General features: G+C 38.0%; 1 protein-coding gene across 3 annotated transcripts in view; it reads left to right on the top strand.

The window, feature by feature from the left end:
• Nucleotides 1-24,795, top strand: part of CDKAL1 (CDKAL1 threonylcarbamoyladenosine tRNA methylthiotransferase) — a gene marked incomplete at its 3' end in the record, with an annotated part of 411,084 nt that overhangs the window by 142,801 nt on the left and 243,488 nt on the right. For all 3 annotated transcript variants that reach the window (XM_080340058.1, XM_080340057.1, XM_080340059.1), the window contains one exon: nt 6,540-6,660. In XM_080340058.1, the coding sequence (XP_080196184.1) occupies nt 6,540-6,660 (121 nt within the window). The remainder of the gene's footprint in view (nt 1-6,539; nt 6,661-24,795) is intronic.

Genomic DNA, 24,795 nt, shown 5'->3' with positions numbered 1-24,795 from the left:
TGCATAGTAATACCTGCCCTTTGTCTGAAGCTTTTTTTGAGTTGGTATAGGGTGGAAGACATTCTCTTTATGAGAGAGCTCTGAATTGCAGAGACTGGGACAAACATACCACCCACTGTCAACAAACTGATAGGACACGTTGCCTGACCCAGGGCCTGCCTATTCCTGTCATGCTGTGACACACAGGGAAAGATCAGTAATTCTGACAGAGTTTGTCTGAGTTGTTCTCTGTCTTGTAATGGACCCAGTTTCTGCTTGCACCGATTGAAGGAGTTAGACTGTTACACAACATTCCTACCTTTGCCAGTCTAGAGGAAGAATAATTTATTAGTTGGTTGGCCAGGAGCAGGGCATGTATCTTCCACTTAGGTTTGTTTTTTCTTTCCTCTCTGTATTTACTTGAGCCAGGAAATCCCACAGATGACACTCGGGATGCCTTCACTGCATAGCTGAGGTGCTGCTGGCCAGCTGGGGTTGGTTTGGGGGGAGCACTCACACAGCCAAGCCCTAAGCCGATTCATGTCCTTGCTGTTTCTGCACTTCGGTGTGCCTGGCAGCACGTGATTGCTCTGGGGAGCTCAGGGATTCCTTTACAATCAGTCATGTCTGCTATGGGACAATTTGTTTGTGCTGCAGGGCAGGGAGAGATGGTGGGAGAGGAGCTCAGGGCCTGCCCTTGCCACACGTGGGCTGTTTCCAACAGGGATAGGCCAGGGCTGGAGCTCTAAGCCTGCCTGTCCACTGCAAGCTCACCAGCTCTGGGTTTGAAGCATCTCCAAATTTGAGAGCTTTGAGCTTAAATATGAGGAACAGTCCAGGTTTGCTGCACAGTGTGTTAGGCAATTTGTGTTGCATATTTATATCTCAGATGCTATTTTGTTGTGAGGGGACAGGGGGTAGTGGTTTTAAACTAAAGGAGAAGAAATTGAGGCTAGACATGAGGAAGACATTTTTTTACAATGAGGGTGGTGAAACACTCAGATTGCCCAGAGAGGTGGTAGATGCCCCATCCCTGGAGGCATTCCAGATCAGGCTGGACAGGGCTCTGAGCAACCTGATCCAGTTGCAGATGTCCTTGCTCTCATGGCAAGGGGGTTGGACTAGATGAGCTTGGAAGGTCCCTTCCAACCCAAACTATTCTGTGATTCTGAGATCCAAAATAGTTTGTTTAGAAGCTTGTTTTTACCCAGTAGTTACACAGAAGAACATAACTCTGGAAATAAATATAATATTAAAATTTTATAACAGCTTCTGATTAGCCTCTTCTGCCTTTACACATATTTTTTTATTTGATCTTCTTAGGCTTGATCTTCCTTGTCTTGAATATGTTCTTGACTGATTTTGTTACTTTCTCTTAAGTTTTCTAATTCTTTTCACCTTTTGTATTTATTTGATGCTCCTTTCAGTCTTTGTCACAGCTTTTGGTTCTTTACACTTCTTCCTTTTGTTTTTCTTTGGAGAAATTTACTGCTTTGGTTTCCCTTCATATGGCTTTGTCTTCCTTAGCTACTACATTGCTCCCATGTGCCATTTTTTCTGGTGTTAGCCTTCGGGAAGGGAAGATCTGTATTCATTAAGAAGCGAATAATGGTGGAAGGAAGTGTGCGCAAGAGTACATGAAATAGTGCTTAATCCTTTTCCCTGAAGATGCTGGAGAAGATCAGGCAAATTGGTGAGAGACAGCTGGGAAGTACAGGACCGTGCATTGGCAACCTTGTTGTGAGGAAAAAAAGTGTCTTTCAGGAAAAGGTGAATAACCTCTAAGTATAATGATATAACTGGAAAAGGGAAAGAATGGGTAACAGAACAAGCTGAAAACAATAGAAATTGTTGCTGCCAAGGCTGGGGCTTCCTGCATCTTTAATGATTTTCTTTCAACTCGAGTTTTAGAACTGCTTGAGAGATCTGTGCTGGACTTTGAAGCTAACAGCTGAGGAATACCGCTCTGCGTCTATGGGGAGTTGTGTTTCAGCAGCACGTTCTGCCAGGGTGGGGAGGGACCCCCAATGGGTGCCCTCTTCCAGCTTTCAAGCAGATGTTGTTTCCCAGCAGATACTGAGAGGTGCCAGCCTATGGATGGAGTGAAACTGGCTATTTTTTGGAAATGCAGTAGACCTAGTGATATCTGATAGTTATTTGCAACCCTGATAGGCAGTTGTTACAGTTAACTTATGACTAAGCCCTCACTTACCCTTGTTTCAAACTAGCAAAATACCAGTGCAATTTGCATCTGTTTGCTCTAATCTTGTTAGCGTGTTTCTGGGGGTCTGGGTCACAGGGGTCTGACGATAGCTTGAGGTTCACAGCACATTTAATGTTGTTATAATCTTACAGCAAAGAAATTCCGTTACCTATTCCCTTCATACATTTTTATTTCAAGATCAGGCATTCTCTGTCACAGTCCTGAAGCACATATAACATGATTAAAGGTGTATATACATAGCATTAACATTATGTCACTTGAATTCTTTTTTAACAAATGAAAATAAATGCCTTGAAAATACTTTCATTGTACACACTTTTATCAAAGTGACACATTTAAAAGCCCTTTTTTAGACTAACAGTATGATTTAATATCCTGATAAATTCATTCCATCCTCATACTTTCTGTGAACAATGCCAAGTAATGTGAGTTGCATCTACTGACTTGTATATAAAGACAAGTTTAATTTTAAACAGTCAGTTCTGAAAACTAGAGAGCTCTGATTCATTTTTAAATTGTTTCTAGCTTGAATTCATTTACACTTTGGTGAGTGATTCTGCTCTGTAAGCTTCCTCACTGAACTTGGTTAGTACTACTGTTGCGTTGTAATCTGCATTAATTATTAATTAGTAAAAAACTGCTCTGAAGCATGACCTAAACTGCTAATTAACACTTTGAGTATTTTTAAATAGAATTTTATCTGCTGGTAGACTATGTGAAAGTTGAAAAGTTATCTGTGTGGCAGAAGAGGTTTATAAAACTAGATTCTATGTTTAGGCTGTTGAATACAACCTGACTAGATCTTTTTGTCATTAAGCTGTGTTTCAAAGCTTGCATCTGCCAGTGAGCCATCAAAAAGGAGTGGTTTTTGTTTGGTATCTGAGATAGAACACTCATGGTTTTGGAAGTGCGGTTAACTTGGTTTTAAAAAATGTTGCAGCGAACTTTGAAGAAAAAAAAATAAAAAAGAAAGAAAAAAGCAGACTTCTTTTAAGCTTGGGACACCCGTTTTGCTCAGTGAAGGTGCTGTCCAACCTGTAAAGTCAGAGAGATGTAACTTTATCAGATAAAATGCTTTAGAAGTAAAACTTGATTTTAATGTTTTGCCCCATTCTCCGCTTTGAAAGGAGATCATAAATGAGATTTAAAATTACTGCCATGTCTGTTATGCTTGACATTGGTGTGGGCTTAATAATGCTGGTTAGACAGTTTAAAAAATGTTGCTTTGCCTTTTCCTTATTGAAAACAACAATATTTATTTTTAAGTTTTCTTGAAATAAGTTTGGGCAAAGAAAGATCTACAGCATGTGAAAAATATGATTCAGTGTTTATCAAGTTATGTTTTATTAATAGCAACAATGCTGTAAACAGATGCTTTAGTGATTACTTAAAATGAAACAAAATAGTCCTTGTATGGAGTAGGGGAAAAAGGGTTTAAGGTCACAAATACTGTAATTGAGAGGTTATTTTCTTAAAAAATATATCTATAAAATTCAAATTGCAGTAGTCGCGTATGCATTTACTACTTGCTTTCTTGAAGCGTTGAACTTTCTGCTCAAACTCATCTCCTGATTTTAAATCTCCTCTCCTTTGGTGTCTGGAGTGAAAAGCACAGGGATGCTCCCTTTCTTGAGTGCCACACAGGTTGTGCAAGCCTCATATTAACTTTAACCTTAGTGTCATGTGGTAAGAATATGGGAAAAACTGTGGCCATGTGAAAAGAAGCTGCCATATGTGGTTGCCAGGCCATAGATCCCCCCAGCTGAGGTGTGAGTTTCGGCTGGGTGGTCATGTCCAGTAAACACGTGGAGGGTGATCACAGCACTGGGTTTTTTTTTTTTCTGAATGAAGAAAGTCTGTGAGGGTAAGAGAGGCTGGGTCTTACATTCCATATGAGTTACATTCTACATTTAAGTGTCCTAAGTATTTTGTTCTAATGTGTAAGGTAACCTGCCTGGCATCTGAAAGACAAAGATGTATAAGAAGGTACTTTGGTTGACAAGATTTGACAAGATATAAAGTTGTGCCTCCTACACAGGTCTGTCATTATTGCCATTGCCCTCCATCCTTACTAGTTTTTAATCCTTTCACAGATTTCAGCTTTGTGACAAGTTTGGTAGTCTAAAGGGTACTCTCTTTCCATAAGTTCCACTAAAAGATTTGCCTTTTTGATTAGTGCTCTCAGTATGAGAAAAGGAGAGCAGGAGCTAAGTTATTGTTAGAGGGCAGTAATTCAGGTGGCTGTTTGTTGAGAGGGTGTGAAGTCAGAGGAGATCAAACTTCACTGATTCTGTACTCTGAGATATTACTTGGGGTGGCGGGTGTTTTTGTGATTTATTGGTTTGGGTTTGTTTTTTAAATTTCAGAATGGTGGTTGGACCCTAGTTCTAAAGGTATGAATTTTAAATTTTGGGTAGCTTGTTATTCTCTTAAGCCTGATTGTTTTAAGAATGCTGTGAATTTTTCCACTATATTTTCAGCCATAAATCGAAATACATTTTTAGTATGGTCATGAAATTGAGTATTTTAAAAATTGATACACTGGTTTACTCCAGAGAAACCAAAGTATTAGGAAATATGCAAAGGAATGTTGTCTGCTTCTAGTTTAATTTTTATGCCTATGGTTATGCAATCACTTTTGTTATACAAGTACATAAAATGGTACCATGCTTATGACTCCTTAGTGAAACAAACACTAGATTGGAAAATAACTGATTGTATTGTGAGACAAAGATATTGCTATTATTGTCATAAAAAAGGTAGAAGCGAAAAATTTAGCAAATGTTAATAGCACAAGTACCATATTACTGAATTCACAGCAGGATGTAATGAAATTTTTGTCAGGTGTAACTGCAAAAATAATGCCTTTTAATTCCTGTTGACATGGTGATGTCTTCTTTTAGTATTAACCTTTATGATATTAGGCCAGTCCTGCTCACTTCTTCATTAGATCACATTTTTGAGTGAGAATTTTTATGTATCTTAGCAAACCTGGGAAAGGTGGTATGCCAGAAGTAGCTTTTTCTTTCTGGGTGGTTGTTGCCATATCACAGAAATAAATCCAGAGTGTGAATACTATGTTATTAAAAACATAATTAATGACTCTTCAAAACAGGTAGTGGAGAAGGACTTCAACTGATGGATTAGTTTTGTAAATAGCTGCTGGTAGTGTAAGTTAGGAGGTGTGGTTAAACGTGGTTTGCAATGATCTGAATTGTTTATCTGCTTTGCTGTGTGAGCTCTAGCTCAGGTAGTACTTTACAGTTTCATGCTTTCCTTTTGCCACTTCTGCCCCCACCCAGCCTTTCCTTGTTTTATGTTAGTTTTTTTTCCTTTCCTGAAATATTTGACAGATTGTAGTTGTCGTTTCATGTACTATCAAAGAGTTTTCCCAGCTTCAATAGTTACAGGCTTTCTGTCTTTCCTCCACTCCAAAGAGTGGTTCCTTTCCACCTCTTTTCAGGTATCTAGCCTTAGCTTTCCCTTAATGTCTCTCACCTCCCTATTCTAGGCTTTGTGAAATAGATGATATAAGTCTTATGTTTATAACTTGGGCACATTTTACCCTACCTCTTGCAATAATATACACCTAATTGCTTTTATTCTTAATTGCTAGATCTTGCTTCTGAATATTAGCGAACCCTTTCACTTCTGCTCTTTGATTGCAGGAGTTGATGTGGTATGACTGACGTACTGTTGTAGGCAGTTGGTGATTGTATTTGTATTTTACTCTCTGAATATTCCTGGCTTCAGGAGAGGAGTTTTGAGGCAGTTTTCTGACCTGCAGCCTCCTTGGAGTGGGAGGAATATGCATAAGTCTTGGTAGTCAGCTTAGCCACAAACATGATACCAGGGTGTACTTCACAGCACTTTCCTGCAGACTTACACAGTCAGGTACCTTTGGCTGAAATGTGTTGGTTCTCCAGTATAATTAGCTAAAAAATATTTAGTTGTTTATTACCTACTAATTTAGGCTTGAATGGAATTTTGGGGAAAAATATTTTACTCCTGCCATACAACTTATTTAAATATTACTATGTTGATATTTGCTTGAGAATCTGAAAATGAAAGTGCTTAGATAATTTTAATTGAATAAACCAGAAAATGCAAGTGTGAAAAGATAATTGGATGAAATTATTTGTTCATCTTAACATGACTTATTTCACCTGTCAGTGTCTCTTTTTAAATGCTCCAGCTGGGGAAAATAAATTATTACATCTCATTCTCATTTTAAATCTTTGAAGTATAAACACTACTTGTGAAGAAGAGCAAATCAAAACAGATGTGATGGGTCTTGTGCTTGGTATTGACTGATTTTTTTGTGCTTCATTTGAAGGTCATTCTGTGAGACTGCTGGGTCAGAAAAAGGATAATGGAAAACGTTTGGGGGGAGCACGACTGGATTTGCCAAAGATTAGGAAGAATCCGCTGATAGAAATAATTTCCATCAATACTGGGTAAGAATCTTCTGAAGTTATAAAATGTTCGGTACTGCTGAGGTATCCAATTTATCTCTTTTTGCAGGCCTGGTATATTATTCCGAAGTTACGCAGAAGGAAGCAGGATGACTGATTTTAAATAGTAAAAAAAATGCAATGTAATTCTTTCTGGAAAATAAATCCCTGTTTATTTGGGTACAAGACTTCTGCTGGTCCAGGGATGCATACAGTCATGCAGTCCTCTTTTAAGTTCATCTGACACTTTCTGAAATGAAAAAGTTGTAAGAAAATTGGACCAGAAATAAACATTTAGAGGTTTTGTTTTGGTTTTTTTGTTTTTGTTTTTCCTGTGCTATTTTCTAAGAAGGCAGCTCCAGAACACTGTTAGTAACTTGTTAAGATCTGTAAGCACCTAATTACCAGCCTAGATGTGATAATGGCTGAATTAGATATAGTTATTTGGTTCTTGCCCCTCTAATAAGTTTGTTAAGAGTTACCATGCTTATATTTTGTGCTTTTCTTTGTTTGAATAAGCTGCCCTCTGCCTACGAAGCAAGTCTGGATGCCCATTTCTCCATAAGACTACAAGCATTTTTCTGTCCTGTGTTTCTACTTTGAGGAATTCTATTTTAATCTTCCTTTCCTGGATACTTCTCAGCTCTACTTGTTCATCTCCCATTTAGTCAGTTTCCCAAACAAAACAAAAGATGCCCTCACAAGTCCTCTTCTGATTTTTTCCATCTTCTCCAGTTTAGGCAGTAATTTCCCATATGGTAAAATATAAAATGTATTGCTCTAGGCGTCCCAGGTAGGTGTGAACTTACTGCCTAGAGAAAAAAAAATGTGGTGGATCTTAACTCTCTTTGTTTTGAGTTTAGTCTAGCAATTTCATAAACATTTCATAAAAGAGTTTTACTACTATCCTCTTTCTCTTTTCCTAGACTTTAATCTTGCCTTCATAATTTCCTGTAAAACCTAGTGGACTGTTTAGGTCAGAATACCAGTTCAAGGCTTAGTGTGGTTACTTTTTTTTCCTCTGACTTATGGTAAACAAATGGGTGACATTTTGTCATATTGCTGAATTACAATGCCTTTTTAAACTGCAGTTTCATGCATTGTTTGTTTTTAAAGTCTGGATATGAGCTCTTCTGATACAGTTACTTTAAGCAATCTAAATTATTTCACTTATTGTCTTTCCCGTCAATATCTTGTTTGTGCCCACATGATCAAAATCCTTTTCGTGACTTAAAATAAGCAAAGCATTCTTTTACATTTTGTTGTGTCTAAGTTTCAGATGGTAAAAATTTCTCTTCTCCGTTAATATCACAATCTAATATTATAATACCTTTCTAGTTGTAAATGTTGTCAAGGTGGTAAACTAATCGAGCCATGGTCTTGTTTACATGTCTTTTGATTTGTAGTAGAGCATTTAAGATGGTAAAATGTATTGCTATTTCTAACGCCAGGTTATGGAGGTTAATACAAGGAGGGTACTGTAGGGTATATACACTTGGCATGAGGTGGCTGAACCCTTTGAATTATTTTTTTAAATATTTTGAACATATGTATTTTCTTACTAGATTAAAAAAAAAAATCCTCTCAAGTTGATCAAATTGCAGACAATTAACATCTCCCAAGAGAAAGGGTGCCAAACTCATTTTCACTGGGGGCCACGTCAGCCTCATGGTTGCCTTCAAAGGGCCAAATGTAATTTTAGGACTGTATAAATATGTATTTTATACCATAGGATAATCTAAAAAATACTAGACACCACAAAAATATATCTATTTCATAGAGAATGAAGTCAAATATGACTTGATAAGACCAGAGTATTCTTAAAACCTCAAACAAAAAAAGTCAGTTGTATAAGATCTAAATTAACTAGGGTCGCGATCTATGTCACATCTCATGCTCAAGGAATCCTGTCTCTCTTGAAATACATGTTATTATGTTTTCCTGTCCTTCTCTTCTGCTTCCCCCTCCCAAACCTCTCCACCTGTGTATTGCAGGTGACTTTTTTAATTACTGCTCTGGCTTTGAAAATTAAAACATATCTTTACAAAGGCAGCAGTGCTCAACACTCTCTGAAAATTTAAAAGTATAATCATTGAAGAACAAGGTACATTATGTGTTACTGTGACTTGACTGTGTTCATTTTATCAATTTTGCCTTAGTAGTCTGGCTAATAGTAGTTTTTATACTAACACCACGTTTGATCTGAGCTGTTTTTTGGTTTTTTTTGTAAAGACTGGAGAGAACTTTGAAGATTATTTTTACTGCAGTGCTCTTTATTGACAGATACGTTTGGATCAGACTGGAAGGTCTCAAAATAGTAAGAAATATTTCACTAAAAATAATGATTTCCTCTTTGGAAATACATTTTTCTGATGCTGTTGAGCGATAGTGTCTGGGAGCAGCACGAGCAGGGCTGCTCTGTGAGGGAGGACAAGAGGGGATCCGAGGGTGCCACCAGCAGAGACTGTGCCCGCACCAGCGGGACACCTGGTGCCACGGGGCCTGAACACTATGGGCAAAGCTGGCGGCTGGTAGGAGGGACCCATCAGCAGTACTAGACATGGCAAATGGTCAACCAGGGCCTGGGTCTACCCAGGGGCTCCATTTGGGATCAAAAGGAAATGAACTGGAGACACAGGCCTGGGGAGAAGGCCACATATAATGCCACTTTGAGGTCCACCCTGGAGGTGAGCACAGGGTGTGAGACAGGCATGATATTTAAGCTCAAGCCAGGACTGGGCACACAGCCTTGAGCTTAACTGGGGCTCATGGCCCAGAGGGGGCTGGTGGAGACAGTAGCTGAGGCTGATCAGGTCACTTAGGGCCTGCTGGTGCCCACAGGGCAGTGACAAGTGGTGGATATTATATTTACATATGGGATCTTAATGAACTCTTGGCCTGTTCTATGATTCTGTGGGAGAATCTCTGTTGGACTCTGTTGGAGTCTTTGGCGGCTCACGCTAACCCCTTTCCCTCTCCAGTAGCACAAATACCTTCATGTATGTGAACACCTGCCAGCTGGAACTATTAGTATGACCAGTTTATTTTCAGGAGTCTTCAAACATGCTGGTTGTTAAGATATCTCTCATTCTTATGCAGCCATGTCTGCGACTGTAGGTGCAATTGAAATGCAACACTGTAGAATAAGATTTGTTTCTTAACACAAGACAGCGTCACATTCTCTTCAGTAGTTTTGACTTGGGGCTTCTTGTGATCGATTCCCTCTTCTCTCAGACATGGAGGAGAAAAGTCTTCCTGTTCTGAAGGGTTCAGTTCTTGTATAACCGTGAACTTTTTCCCTACTTGACCATGCACAAGTGCACGCCTATGTATGCACACATCCCTCTGCATTTGTTATCCCCAGACTGCTGCTGTACATGAGCCTCCTCAGCTGCTCCTTGGCATGAATCAAGTCTGCTCTACCCAGGGACAAACATAGTGTGTCTCCACTACAGCATGCAGTAATAATTTGAAACAAACCAAAACAAAACCCCATTGGGTATGGAATATATCTGTGAAGGCAAGTGCTGCTTCTGGCTGTTGTGAGCCACCTCAGAGCTTTCACATGGTGGCAAGTTTGTCCCCAAAAAGGTGTTGCTGTGACCTTAGAGGGAGCTGGATCTTGTTCAATGTTTGCCTTTTTTTCAGAAGTAATGGACAATTTCTTTGTACTATTAATATTGGTTGCCATGAGGTTTGCTGATTTCTCATTTAGAAATAGAAGCTATCTTTATCTGTTTAATTTGCCATGGCAGTTCGTGTTTTCTGTCAACAGACTGTGACTCTAGAGAAAACCTTCCATCCCAGGAGCAACATGTTTTGGAGGTTCCAAGTATGTTCAGAGGCCATGATGAGTACCAGAGCAGGAACACGAGAGACTTTGCAGATGTCTCTGACACACAAAGATGTGTTAGTGAATCTTACTTTTTGCAAGTGCCAAATACATAAGGAATCCTTACCATCCCAGTATCCCACACAAGCCGTAGGTTGACCTCGAATTTTCCCCAAGGAATAAGTGACCATTTCTGCCTATGTTGTTTTCTTTCTCTGTTATCACTTAGAAAACATTTTTTCAAATCAGTTATTAATTACTTTTTCTATAGAATAGACATTTAATAAAAAGCAGTGATTCCAGCAGAACTTGGATCGTTGTCTCAGTATCTATTGTAGTAAGTTCTGCAGTGATATTAGTAGATCTGAACCTAGAAACAGAGATCTGTCCCTGTCCTCCAAAATATTTTTCTGCTTTGAATTAGGGGCATTTGGTTAAATCTCTCACTTTTATTTATGTCGTAGGCATGTATTGTACAAGTCATCTTAGCAGAACAAGTGAGGTAGTAGTAGTAGAACAGCATATTAAATGCTGTTTGGAAAAAAGGCATAAAGTTGTTCACTAATCTCCTGATGTGATTATTCCGTCTGTTAGTTTAAAGTAAGAGAAATGTTCTCAAAACCATTCTGCGTTACAGCTTCATTTTGGTCTAAGGAAAAACCTTTTTCTCTAGTGGTCTAATCTTCATTAGTGCCAGTCTCATAACCTGTGTAGCCACCTAACTCTCTTTAATGGGATCAAGACTTTGTCTTCCACCTTTTAATTATGTAATTCTGTATCCTGAACTCTCTGCTTTCTATTTTTGAATATTACTGACATGTCTGTGGTTGTGCCATCACCAGAGCTCCTTTATATCCAAGTTGCCACCACTCACATACATTTTGAAGACTGTTTCGTTTGTGCTCTGCCTGGATGCCTCGGGAAGCATGAAGGGAACCCAGTACGAGCTGAATATCAGCCCACACTAGAACTCACTGTTGGGTGGGTTTGCACGTAGGTTCACTGAAGTGCTTTCTGTACTCTTTCTGAAGATTCTGCCTCTCTTTTTCCTTCTGGAGCACACAAGTTATTGTACTGCTGCTGTGGCTGTCTAGAGGAGAAATCTAAACACACGTTATACAAGGGATTCAAATCCAAAAGGAACATAGCAGTGTGCATGCATGCATTAGACTGTCTTCAGAGCTGAAATCTCATGCAAATCATGTTAGATTTGCAGTATGAACATACCCAAAGGGGAAAGTCTCTGTCCAAGTTTTCCTGTTGTTCTTCCTCCACTGAAGACACTGTGTGAATCCCATACAGTCTCATTCTCTTGTTACTTTTCTAGATCCCACTTTTAAGCTACTCAGGAGACAGGCAGATGTTTGAGATTCAGCCCAGCAAACTGAGCATCTGAGGTTCTGAGGGTTCTGAGGGAGCTGTACCAAGAGGACTGTGTAATTCAGTGGAAGTGCTGGCGGTTTCTCAATCTGGACATTTGTGTATGTTTTCTTTTGGGAGAAGAGCTTTTAAAAGCTATATTAAAATGAAAAGTAAATTAGAATTACACATCCAACCAAGCCTGATAGATTATTTCTGTAGTACTGGAGAATCTTGCAGAAGATCAATATGGTACTTTATCTCAAAAAAAAATTTCAGATCTACTTTTGACTCTTAAATACTAATTAAGGTATAACACTTCAAACTTAGTACTCTCAGTGCTGAAGAAATGCGAACTTTCTTCTAATGGAACAGTCACTGGTAGCTTTCTGTTGAGAGTGAACATAAATAATAGTGCTTAGGACTTTATTTAGAAGTCCTTGCTGCTTTTTGCTCATTTTTCAGGGTTTTTCAGGCTATATTCTGAAGTTCTGTAGCGGTATTTTTTAAGAATGTTTCTAAGCTGCTGATGGATCTGAATCTAGCAAAATAATTTAAAAAAAGGTAGTTCCATGTATAGTACTTGGTTTGTTTTACAAATCAAGTAACCAAAAATTCATCATAAAAAAATAAGCTATAGAGTTACATTGTCAGTCCAGATGCTACCAGGCAGGAATGTTTCCCTGGTTATGAATGTGAAACGCTAAAATATTATTCTTTCATAATTTTATGTTTTAAGCAGATTTTTAATAGTAATTTTATAATTAATTCAGGAGCATGAGGATTGGATTTTCTTCAAGAGTTGCATTTTAATTTTATATGCAGTTTCATAATAGTCTTTCTGTATATTGCATTTCAGCATTTGTTTAGGACTGAGTATATAAAATACCCTGGAGTCATATGTCCATGAAAATGTAAGTAATGCTGGTTTTGTTTTTAAATTGTCCCCAAAAAAAAGAGGACAGAAACTTAAATACATTCAACTGTATAAGTTGGTGAGTTTTTTTCTGTTTTGTTTTTTTGTTGTTGTTGTTTTGTTGTTGGGTTTTTGTTGTTGTTGTTGTTTTGTTTTGTTTTTGGTTTTGGTTTTGTTTTTTTTTTAATTTGGATGTCTGAAATATTAGGTTTAGTTAACTTTTTTCACATTCTAAAACTTATCAGCGCTAGATGGTTCTCCTTGCTTCCTTTTGGTGGTTAATACCTAAGTACCTGTGAGGTATTAGGTTACAAAAAAATGCAAAATAACGCTGATAAGATGTCTGGATAGTCTTTGGTGTGCATGGATTAATTTTGCTATAGGTAGTCTTCATTGAATCAGCACATATTTCAGGTGTTTTTCAGTAATAAAAGCAGATCATATTCCGTCTCTTTGCTGCGGTAGATTGCGGTGTCTCATGAACAAGAAATATCAGTGGCTTCCCCCGCATGACAGTAGGTTGGGAGGCAGTGGCATCATCTGAGAAATGAGGTGTTTATGAACAAAAAGATCAGGAAGAGAAGTATGTGGCTTTATTTGCCTCTTCTGATGGAGGGATAGTTATTGATTTGGAATTGTTTGATGCCAGTACACTGGCAGATGTGTAGAGTCCCATTAGAACAGTGTTTATTCCCTTGCTCCAGGGAGATATACTGAGATCCTTGAGAACGCTTGAGGATGCTGCAGTTCTTATCAGTGAAACACGCATCTGGTTATTGATCTGACAGTGCAGCAGGAAGGCTGGTGTTGACCAGGCTCAGGTGTAGACTCAGGGTCCTGGGGGCACATGACATAGAACTGAACCCTGTTGAACATGAAGTTGAAAGACTGATATGATCCAATTTAGGGTCTGTCTTCCTTTTTTTTGTTTTTTTTTTGTTTTTTTTTGGTTTTTTTGTTTTTTTTTTTGTTTTTTTTTGGTGTTTTTTTTTTTGTTTTTTTGTTTGTTTTTTTGTTTTGTTTTTGTTTTTTTTTTGTTTGTTTTTTTTTTTTTGTTTTGTTTTGTTTTGGTTTTAGTTTTGACAGGCCTGTGTTGCCTGTCTAGATTTTTAGCTAATTGACCTGACTGACCAAGATTTCCACCTTTTTTTGTGGTATTCAACAAACGTCATCTACACCTGTGAGTCCACCTTTGAAAATACTTTGTGCATTCACATAATCTGACTCCTTTATAACTGGGATGAGTTTTCTGGAGGCACCATCTTGAAACCGTATCAAAATATCTTTGCTTAGGAAAGGGTGTTGTCGTTAGAGTGTCGGAGAGCATATGAAGCCATTGCCCTCCTGTGCTGAAATGAGTAGGATATTTCAGTAATAACTTCAACACTTCAGCAGAACAACCACTATTTCTTTGGCTTTCTGTGTTAACTGATGTGAACTCAAATCTCTTCCCTAGTACAATGTTATAAAAATAAAAATGTAGAGAGAGGTGGAAAATGGAAATCTTTCCAGTATGTGAAAAATTGGATTACCTACTGTTTGACAGTGATAGGCTTTTTTTTTTTTGGCAACTGCTTATATACTTATATCCAACTATGCCACAATGTTTTCAACATCTCCATCTTCTCCTAAAATATTGCTCTCCCTATCTTGAATGAATAGTGAGTCTGAAGTACAAATCTGTTCATATTTTGTAAAAATCATTGACTGAATACTTACAAGGATGAATTCCATGTTTTCCAGTTTACTTGATTTAGTTTATTCATGAATAACACAGATTTTCTGTATTTTAATGTTTAACTTTTTAATTTTTTAATGCTTTACTCATGTGATACTGCAATTTAAACAAGATTTTTATTTTAGAATACAAGATGAATATATGTTTTGATTTGCATTCAATATTATGCTTGGAGAGGCAAAATAGTATTTCTTCTGATTATAATAATATACTTATTATATCACTACAGATTATATTATCATATATTTATTTTTACTTGAATTCAAGCGAAATGCTTAGAGCAGGGGTATCAAACTCATTTTCACCGGGGGGGCAAATCAGCCCTGCAGCTGCCTTCAAAGGGTCGAATGTAATTTTCAGACTGTAAAAATGTAACGACTGCTACATTTATACAGTCCTAAAATTTATATTCAGTCACTTGAAGGCAACGGCAGGGCTCATTTGCCCGCCCGGTGAAAATGAGTTTGACACCCATGGCTTAGAGTGATCTCCCCAGGGAACATGAAATGATACAATTATTTTGGCCCTACCATAGCTTATAATATTTAAATGGATACTTTTCATAAATACTTAGCTCAAACATCTATGACATGCCAGAGCCCTATCATGTCAGCTGCCGTCAGAGAAAGTAGAAAGTCTGGAAAGATGATATACATGTTTTTGAAAGGAAATCTCTGCATTACGCTCTTCTGTTTATATTTTTAATCAATATTTGCACATACATGTATTTCAGTTCTAGGTGTACTATATACTAAGCATGTATTTCAACCATATATGTACCAGATATCAATCTGCTTTGGCACACTTCACAAAATAATTTACATAGGGAAATGATAGATGGCACAGTTGTGTCTCTCTATATGAAAGGCAGTTTAACCATGAAATCTGAAAAGCTAGTATTCCAAAGCTTGCAGAAACCACACTGCTGTGACAGAAGGAAAAGGAAAAAACAGTTGTTTACAGCAGAGAATTTTAACAGTCTACTTTTTTGCCTAAGGTCTCTTTCCACTGGAACTTACTGTAACTCACATCCAAGGTCATTCTTTTCTAATTAGATATTTAAATAGCATATTGATGACACTCTGAAAGATTGTTTTTTTCAGTTATTACTAATTTCTTGTAATGATAAAAATTCACATTTGAAGAATGGACTATAAAATTATTTATAATGGTCTGCTACAAAATCTCTAGGTGTTACATCAGAACAATTCCACTGAGAACGTGGAAGAAATTCTTTATCATAAAGAGATGATATATCATTATGTCTCACATTCTCATCTCCCAGCTGTTGTGCTTGTAGGCATTTCTGTTGTCTGTGTGTCTGTCTTGTTCTCTTTCCCCATTTGCTGAGAATATGCCTCTTCCCCTATGCTTCCTCGTGCAGAATGAGAAGCAGTGCATCTTACTAGTTAGTTTCCTTGAGCAGCTTATGTAGAAACATAATTTTAAGAAGGCAGAAAAAAAAAATAGTTTTGTTGGGGCCAGAAAATACCTGTTCCCTCCCTCCTGAATAGCTTGATTTCTGTCTTCCCCTGAACATCAAGACTTGCTACAGCTGATTTTGCAGGATAGACCTGTACTTCTTTCAGTGCTAAAAAACCAACCTCTGGTGTCCATTAATGAGAATTGCTCATTGAATTCAGCAGTTGAGGGCAGGAGGAGCTACCCCTTTGGTTATATTGGTTGAGGCCACTATGGTCCTTTTCTTTCCTCAGTTATGTTAGGCCTGGTCAACTTTGTTGGACTCTCTGGAGTTCAGTATAATGAATTCCCTTCTGCTGCTGAGAAGGTGGAAGCTGTTGATGTCTTCAACTTCTCTTACTGTTACATGTGGCAGTTCTGCCATTTGTGCTGATCTGTGTTATACAAGATTGAACTTTTTGCATATAGATGTTTTGCAGGTTCTTCTAGAGTAAATGTTTGCTACTGTGCTAACCTGAAAGGAAGACAACCTTGAATTCCAGATGATCCCTCACAAAAAGAAAGATATTTATGCACAAAAAGTTTATTACCTACCTGTATTCAGTATATAACTGGGATATAAACTTTTCACTAAGTATTTGTCTGAAAGAAGGTTGTTTTTTGTCTTATGTTTTATGACTGGTGTCTCTCAAATTTGCACACATTTTCATGATTTCTCCCACTCTTACCCTTTCTGCTGCTTTCTCATTTTTAGAGTCTTCACTGCTTGAACTCACTTCTTTGAACTTCAGCTTTATCCATGGGATTTAAAGTACAGAACTTGTGAAACCCTTTAGCTAAAACATTGAATTTCTCTGATGTCATGCAGTCTTAATTTGATGACAAAATAATCCTGAACTGGGCTTCTTTACTTTTCCTATAGGGATTAGAGGATGATCCTCTGCCAAGAGTCATTTAAAGAGAAAAAATATTTGAAAAGTTCAAAGGGTCTTTAAAGGACTTTTTCACTAGCACATCAGATACCTGCAGTTGTGACATCATTTGTGGTATGACTTGAAGACTAGTATTAATTTCTCAGATAGTGTTTTTCACTGCTGTTGTTAAATGCCACTTGAATGAATCTAGGACAATCATGTTTCTAATGAACAGCATATGTTGTGACTTATTCCAAGAAACACTCAGCCAGTCCTTCATTAAGTTTGCTGACATATGACACCTAAGAATTATTCCAGTAAATAGTTCTTTTTTTGGCATTATTCTACTGCTCAAAATAACATACAATGGCAATTCCATACTATCTGCTAATACTGCCAATTGTACTGCAACACATATTTTTCATTCCCCTGTTCTTATGACAGTGTATTTTGTGCCTGTTTCTTTGGTGGTGCAGTTTGCCGACATGTCCAAATAAATTGGTGTCAATTCTGCATCATCCACTTGGCTCTTTACGTAGTTCAATCATATGTTGTTCACATGCAGTGAGTTTTTTTAGTGGAGTCAGGAGGTGCAGGTTGGTAAAGTTCTTTGCCATAGCCAAAAATCATTACGAAACATTGTACCCACCAGGTATTACTGGCCTTTAATTCTAGCTGTGCAATGTTTTGTGTTCATGCTATTTTTTGAGCTCTCAGATTTTGAGACATGAGAAATGCTGTTTAAGTACACATAAGTTGTACAGCTGGTTTTTTCTGATTCATGAAAGCTTCCTCTTTTGAGTCTGCTGAATAACTTCTGCATTGAGTTAGAAGAAAATAGTTTGTTTTGGTTGTTTCCATTTTTGCACATTTGCCTCCCTTAGGTTATTGTCTCCCAGCCTCGCAAACTTAAGCTATTTCTGCTTATAGTGCCATCATGAGTTTAAATTTTCTATCACATCTCCTCCTTATGCATTTTGGTACATTTTCTTTTGTTCTTGTACATCTCGTCTTCAGAAAACTTGCTATTTCACAGTTCATTTGCAAGATTCAGGAAGACTCATGAAAGTTGCCAGAAATCACTGTGCAATTCTCTGAACTCCAGTGCACCACAAAACTTGCGAGTCAGTGAGAAAAACAGCAGCAATCACATGCTCCAGCTGCGTCATCTTATTAAAACTTTGGGCAGCTTCACGCATATTTGTGCTCCTTCGTCCCTAGGTGGCTTCCCACACTGCACAGTTCTGTGACTTTGTGAACCCAAGGAAGATCACCAGAATTTAATGCCATCCCCTGTTTTCAAGTTAAACTCTGTGGGGAAAAGGTGGTGTGGGGGAAACAAGCTTGATTTCATCTTGTGTAACTATGATATGTAGTTTCCCGTGGTTTCAGATGATTCCTTTCAATGCTATGTTCCTGATTATTTTGAAGATAGATTGATCCAGAAAATGAGACAGCTTTAAAATACTGGAACCCGATTACAGGTTAGCACACAACATTGTAAGACAACTTCCTGCCTGCCTTTTGTGGGCAGATACTCGCTTGCAGAAGTGGTTTTGGATCACAGAACAAGCTACATGTTCTAGTCTGCTTGGACGAGGAGAGATAATTTTGAAGTTGTTTGCAATTTCATATAGCTGTAGTTCTGACATCAGTGTGCTTTCTGAGGTTGGAGATAAATTCCTCCTTGTTGAGAAGAGCATTCATTTGCGTCCCTTCTCTTAACACCCACATACGTATTTCCTAAGGGAAATCTGGACAGAATCCTGAGAAACATTTTATTCATTTCTCAGATTACAGTAACTACTGAGAAATAACCTCATATGTCATACTTATAATTGATATTGTGTTGCCTGTAGTCCCAGCTTTTCACATAAAAAGCCCAAAACTAGAAAAACAAGACAAGAGAAGCCATTGTTTTGAAAAAATACTATATTGATGAATGTTAGTTTGAGAAATGTCTATACTTTTACATACTCATAATTCTGGAGGCTTTGATGGCCTATTTTCAAGTCTTATACAACATAAGTGCTTAAAGCAAAGTGCCCATGTCTTTACTACCCATCAGCAGAATCAGATAACTTTTAGTTGCTTAATAATAATAACAACCTCTTTTGCTTGTGTTGATATGACTTCTTAAATGTGACTAAAACTGTAAACAACACGTCAAAGGCTCTGACTGGATTGTCTCTTCTGCCCTTTTAGGTTAAGGTGGAATTTTTTTTGGAGACCTAACAGGGAAATGTGTTTAAGGGATGTGTAAAAAGAAGAATCAGAATTGGGAAACATCTTGTACTTGAATTTGTTCTTAGATTTGACCTAGAGGTAATTTTAATGGAAAAGTAGTTTTCCCTGGGTAAGATGGGTGAGCTTTAAAAAATTATATTTTGCATCAAAGCACACAAAGGCATGTTTTTACAATATTCTCATTGACTTATGTGAATTCATAAGATTTGAAAAATAGGGAGGAACAGGGCATTTTAGCTGTGATCCATCAGTATGTGACATAACAGCAAAATCACTGAAGTAAAGCTACTTTAAAAAAACTCAAACAAATAATAGCGGAGAGTTGAGTATTAAGATTGTGCTTGGCAGAAAATATAGGTGGCACAAAATCCCATGTAACGTGTTCCAGGTGTTTTGTATGTGGTATTACCTTTGTTTTTGTGGCTTCTTTGTGTGGGGAAGAAAAAACTTTAAACTTAACACTCTTTAATTCTGGTATTTATACTGAAGTTCAAATAAGCTGAGTCTTTTTTACCTGTTAGCTTGCAAGGTCCTTATTTTTAAGATAATTTACATGATCTCTGTTATAATTGCAATATATCTTCCTTTATCTGTTTGTATAGCAAATACATTTTGAAATTTGGATTTCTGGGGTGAGTTGAAATTTTCCTCATTGAAAGTTGAGAAGTTTTGTGTTGATGTTATTGAAATGTCTCACAATTTGCTTATTTTTCTGCATTATTATTCTTGACTGGCACTCTTGAAATGTGAAATAATTGAAAAAAAGAAAAAAAGAAACTCCTAATTGTAAAAACAAGTTACACTGAATTGAGTAATAGTTTTATTTGCACTTCAAATACTCTAAAAAAATGTAAAATGCTCAGAGCAGGTTTATGTTCTGCTCCTTTTGCTTTTACTACAGGATACATGTTAGAAGAGTTAGTGTTTATAGCAAGAATAAATAAGTTTAAAAGAGGCACTTGAAGGATCCTCTACCCCCAGTTGTGGAATTTAGGCAATAAAATTGCAAATTTTTGTGGCCACACAACTTTTTCTCCAGCAGAGTGGCTTAACAAAAAGCTGTTGAAATATTTGCTTTACATTTTCTTTTGACTAGTTGTTCTAGCTTTTCCATTGCACCAAGACCAATCTCATCCAATAAATCAAATGTATTTTACTACATATCTGCTAGTACAAATGAGGTTGAACTCCTGAGTTTCTTGTCCCTTCAGGATCAGCATATTTCTCTGCATGTTGCTGGTATAGGAATTGAGGGTACTCAGTAGATTCCACAAAATGCTGAGATGTTGCTGCATTCCTATCCTGCAGAGCACCATGCAGTAATAATTCACTAGATGGGAAGATGGGGGGGGAAAAAAAAAAAGTAATGACAAACAAAAGGTAATTCTTTCTTCTGTCAACTGGATGCCAATTAAGTGATCATAGAATCACAGAATGTCAGGGATTGGAAGGGACCTCGAAGGATCATCCAGTCCAGTCCCCCTGCTGGAGCAAGAACACCTAGGTGAGGTTACACAGGAAGGTGTCCAGGCGGGTTTTTAATGTCTCCAGAGCAGCAGACTCCACAACCTCCCTGGGCAGCCTGTTCCAGTGTTCTGTTACCCTCACTGAGAAGAAGTTTCTTCTCAAATTTAAGTGGAACCTTTTGTGTTCCAGTTTGTACCCATTACCCCTTGTCCTATCATTGGTTGTCACTGAGAAGAGCCTGGTTCAGTCCTCGTGACACTCACCCTTTATATATCTGTAAACATTAAGGAGGTCACTCCTCAGTCTCCTCCAAGCTAAAGAGTCCCAGCTCCCTCAGCCTTTCCTCATAAGGGAGATGCTCCACTCCCTTTATCATCTTTGTTGCCCTGCGCTGGACTCTCTCCAGCAGTTCCCTGTCCTTCTTGAACTGAGGGGCCCAGAACTGGACACAATATTCCAGGTGTGGTCTCACCAGGGCAGAGTAGAGGAGGAGGAGAACATCTCTCGACCTACTAAACACCCCTTTCTAATACACCCCAGGATGCCATTGGCCTGCCATTGATGGCATGGAGAACCATGTCTGTTTGGGGTTTTTATCTAAAGATGGTTTCTTTTCCAGTAGAAGAATACAAATAGAGAAGTGAAGACTTGAGAAGTGCCCGGAGACAGTTCCACCCTGACTGATGCATAGTCATATTTGGGATTAAGTGAATGAGATTCATTCACTGACCATCTTTCACATGTTCTCTCGCTTTTTACTGAGCTTGCCCTTCAGTTCCCTTATTCAATTTATCCTTGTTTTTAAGTCCAGACTCAAGTTAGAGAAAGCATAAAGAAGTGGTGAAATAAGGTCTTTGGATTCATGCTCAGACTGTAACAAAAAATATGAATACTTGTATAATTTTTGTCAGTGTGCTCGTACTCATTAAGCTGTGTTGAGGAGTGTGGAGTGAGGCTTGTACAAATGTTCTGTATTCCCTTCTGCTCTGGTGCATAGTGATAGCATAAGATGTGCAGAAGGCTTCAGTCAAATGAGCACCGAGTGATGTGTCTAGAAGAGTAAGATCTGGTATTTCTCTGTATCTCTATGAAGCAGGTCAATAGTCTGTGAAACTCATGAAGGTAAAAACTGCCATTAGTATCTCCAGTACTGTACCTGTCTATCGTAAGTCCGATGGAGCTCCTGACCTGTCATTCCATTAAACATCCCTACAAACATTGAAAGTCTATATGGATCAAGCCTAAACATGATAGTCAACAGTGTATATCAGCTCATGTGTATCACTATGTCAAGGAGGTAGGTCCTTAGACCTCCATTTATTCTTTTTCCTGTGGCTTTATTTCCATCTTCAGGGACTCGTCTTGTTGTCCTGTACAGCAAGAATGTGAATCCAGATGAAATCCCCCTGGCAGCATGTGCTCATGTGATAAAAAGGGGAGCGGTGTGTGTGTGTGTGTGTGTGTGTGTGTGTGTGTGTGTGTGATTCCTTTTCATTTCCTTTCTTACAGACACAACTGCACATCTGAAATCTGTGCTTTCCTGTTTGTATATCATTGCCAAGGAGTCGAGAAACCAACTGTTGATAGGATTGTTTCAGTGTTGCTTAAAGCAGGATTTATCCTTACAAATTGAGTTTAGTTGTCTGACGTTTTTGGAGTAGAGAGAATTTTTCTCTGCCATGGCAATATTTGGGTTTGATATCAAGAAAAGAATGGTCACTCTTGGAGGAGTTGGTGGTAGGAAATAAAAATTAATTTTTTCCATTTTTAACCTCCTTTGGTCATGGTTAGTAACAATGATTTGTTACTCTCTCCAGAATTACTGTTGATTGCCCCTTTTTATGGAGATATTCAGTCTGTATATCAGGAATGGTTGGGGATGTTAAGTCTTTACTCTACATCTTGAATACACTGAATGAAAGGGAGGCAAATGCCTGAAAGAATTCTTTGTGCTACTAGGAATATGGTTAACAGCATTGCCCTTGAACCTAATATTACCCACTGACATGATCGTAAGTGTTTAGGTAAAGCACAAAACTTACGGTGAAATAAGCCTAAAATGTGAAACGGTGTTGCACATATGTCATTACGTTCTGTTAAAAATGTGCAGAACACGTTTTTGAGGCTTGTTTTCACAAATGAAAGTACCTGGCGAACACGAGCCAGTGATGTGCCCTTGCGGCAAATGTGCCCGTCAGCGTCCTCAGCTGCACCAAGCAGAGACAATCTCCAGCGGTGGAGGGAGGTGATCCTGCCCCTCTGCTCAGCCCTGGTGAGACAGCTGGAGTGCTGGGTCCAGTGCTGGGCTCCCCAGTAAGAGGGAGGCATAGAGAGACTGAGGCAGGTCCAGTGAAGGGCCATGAGGATGATTAATGGCTTGAAGCATCTGTCATATGAGGAGAGACTGAGAGCTGGGACTATTCAGCCTGGATAAGAGCAGGCTTGGGGGCAGCTTCCCAGTGTGTATAAATACGTGGTTTGTGGGGGGAGTGAAGAGAACAGAGGCTCTTCTCAGTGGCGCCGGGGGACAAGAGGTAGTGGGCAGAAACTGAAATCCAAGAAATTGTATTGAAACACAAGAACAAACTTTTTTACAGTAGAGGTGATTGAACAGTGGAACAGGTTCCCCACAGAAGGTGTGGAGTCTCCATCCTCAGTGATACTCAAAAAGCTGTCTCGACATGGTACTGAGCAACCTGCTCTAGTTGCCACTGGAGTCTTGCACTAGATGATCTCCAGAGGCTTCATCCCACCTCAGGTACTCTGTGATTCTCTGATATTTAAATATAAACAGAAAAACCCACAAGAATTTAGAGACAAGCACAATGAATCTTAGTGCAGTTGTTTTAGTACTGGTGGAGACGGTCACTCCAGAGGTAAGTGTTGTGGTTTGACACTTAGAAACGTAATGCCCTAAAGTAAGGGCTCCCCATCCATGCAGGATGCATCCCCATTTCCTGACTTAAAAGCATTTCCTCTGGTATCCTTGAGGTCTGTTCAGCCTCAGGAAAGAGGAACTCTATTTCCAAATTCCTTGCCTGCTAGGCAGAGGGAAATATTCCCACTGGAAATATACACCCCAAGCTTCTGTCTCAGTAACGTAGCATGTTGAATTTCATCAGCTTGATTTACAAGAAAACGTCAATGCTTTTTATTTATTTATTTAGTTAGTTAGTTAGTTAGTTAAATTTCTGTTTCTGAGTTCCTCTTGTAAAACAAATGGTTTTTATTTTTCCTGAAGTAACAATGTAAAAATTTGCTTTTGGAGCTTATTTTCAAGGCATTGGATGAGAAGTAGGGGTTTAGGGTTTGTTTATTTGTTTGGTTTGTTTTGTTTTTTAGAAATTTTTATGTGTGTGGACTTTGTGAAAAGGAGCTATTTAAGCAAAGGTCAAGTACAAAATTGTCACTCATCACATGCTTATCTAGCTTATTTTTAAACTAATGCACAAGTGTCTAAGTATCACATGGTTGTTCTTGCATTGCAGATTGGTGCCAGACTTGGTGTCTTTTTTTGTTTTCAAGAGAAAAATGTCTAGTGGTTTTTGTTTTCAGTGAGCATGTTTGTGAATCACGTATATCACATAATGTTGCTTTGCTTCAGGAGCAAGTCATTTAATCATTTTGCAGAAGGTAGATGAAGTCTCCACATTTTAATGTAGTGTTAGGCTGAAAACTGCAGATTAGGAATGTTTACCGAACGGTTTGTTTAGTCATTCACATTCCTGTGTTCCAGCAGTTTGGTTTAGATCATTTGTTAAAGAGCTTAAAGAAGAACTCCATTTACTACTGGTGTAGAGGTTGTTGTTGTTGTTTTTTTAATGCAAGTTAGCTTTTTAAAAAGATTATATTATTGTTGTTGTTATTATTATTTTCTCTTTCTGAAACAGTACATCAGTTGCTTAATATAATTAGTCAGATACAATTTTGTTTTCAGAACAATTCTTCAGTAAAGTAAAATATAGTAACTTTTGGAATTTTGATTTTAATTTACCTCTTAAATGAGGAATACTATCAATGAAAGTTCAAAGTAATAGAGGGAAAATGTTATTACAGCTTAAAATATTTATGTAAGTGTCAACATCTTTAGGAAAGTTCAGCTGTATAGTTCAGCTCTGTTTAATGAATTAACTTACAGTTCTGTAATTCACAATAGTACAGTGATGTCTGTTCTCTAAGTACACCATAAACATTTAAATAGCCTTTGAATTCTGACTAAAGGGTTAGTAGTGATGTCTCTGCT

The sequence above is a fragment of the Nesoenas mayeri genome (genome assembly GCF_963082525.1).
Source record: "Nesoenas mayeri genome assembly, chromosome: 2".
NCBI classification, from domain to species: domain Eukaryota; kingdom Metazoa; phylum Chordata; class Aves; order Columbiformes; family Columbidae; genus Nesoenas; species Nesoenas mayeri.
This window is presented reverse-complemented; position numbering and strand designations above follow the sequence as displayed.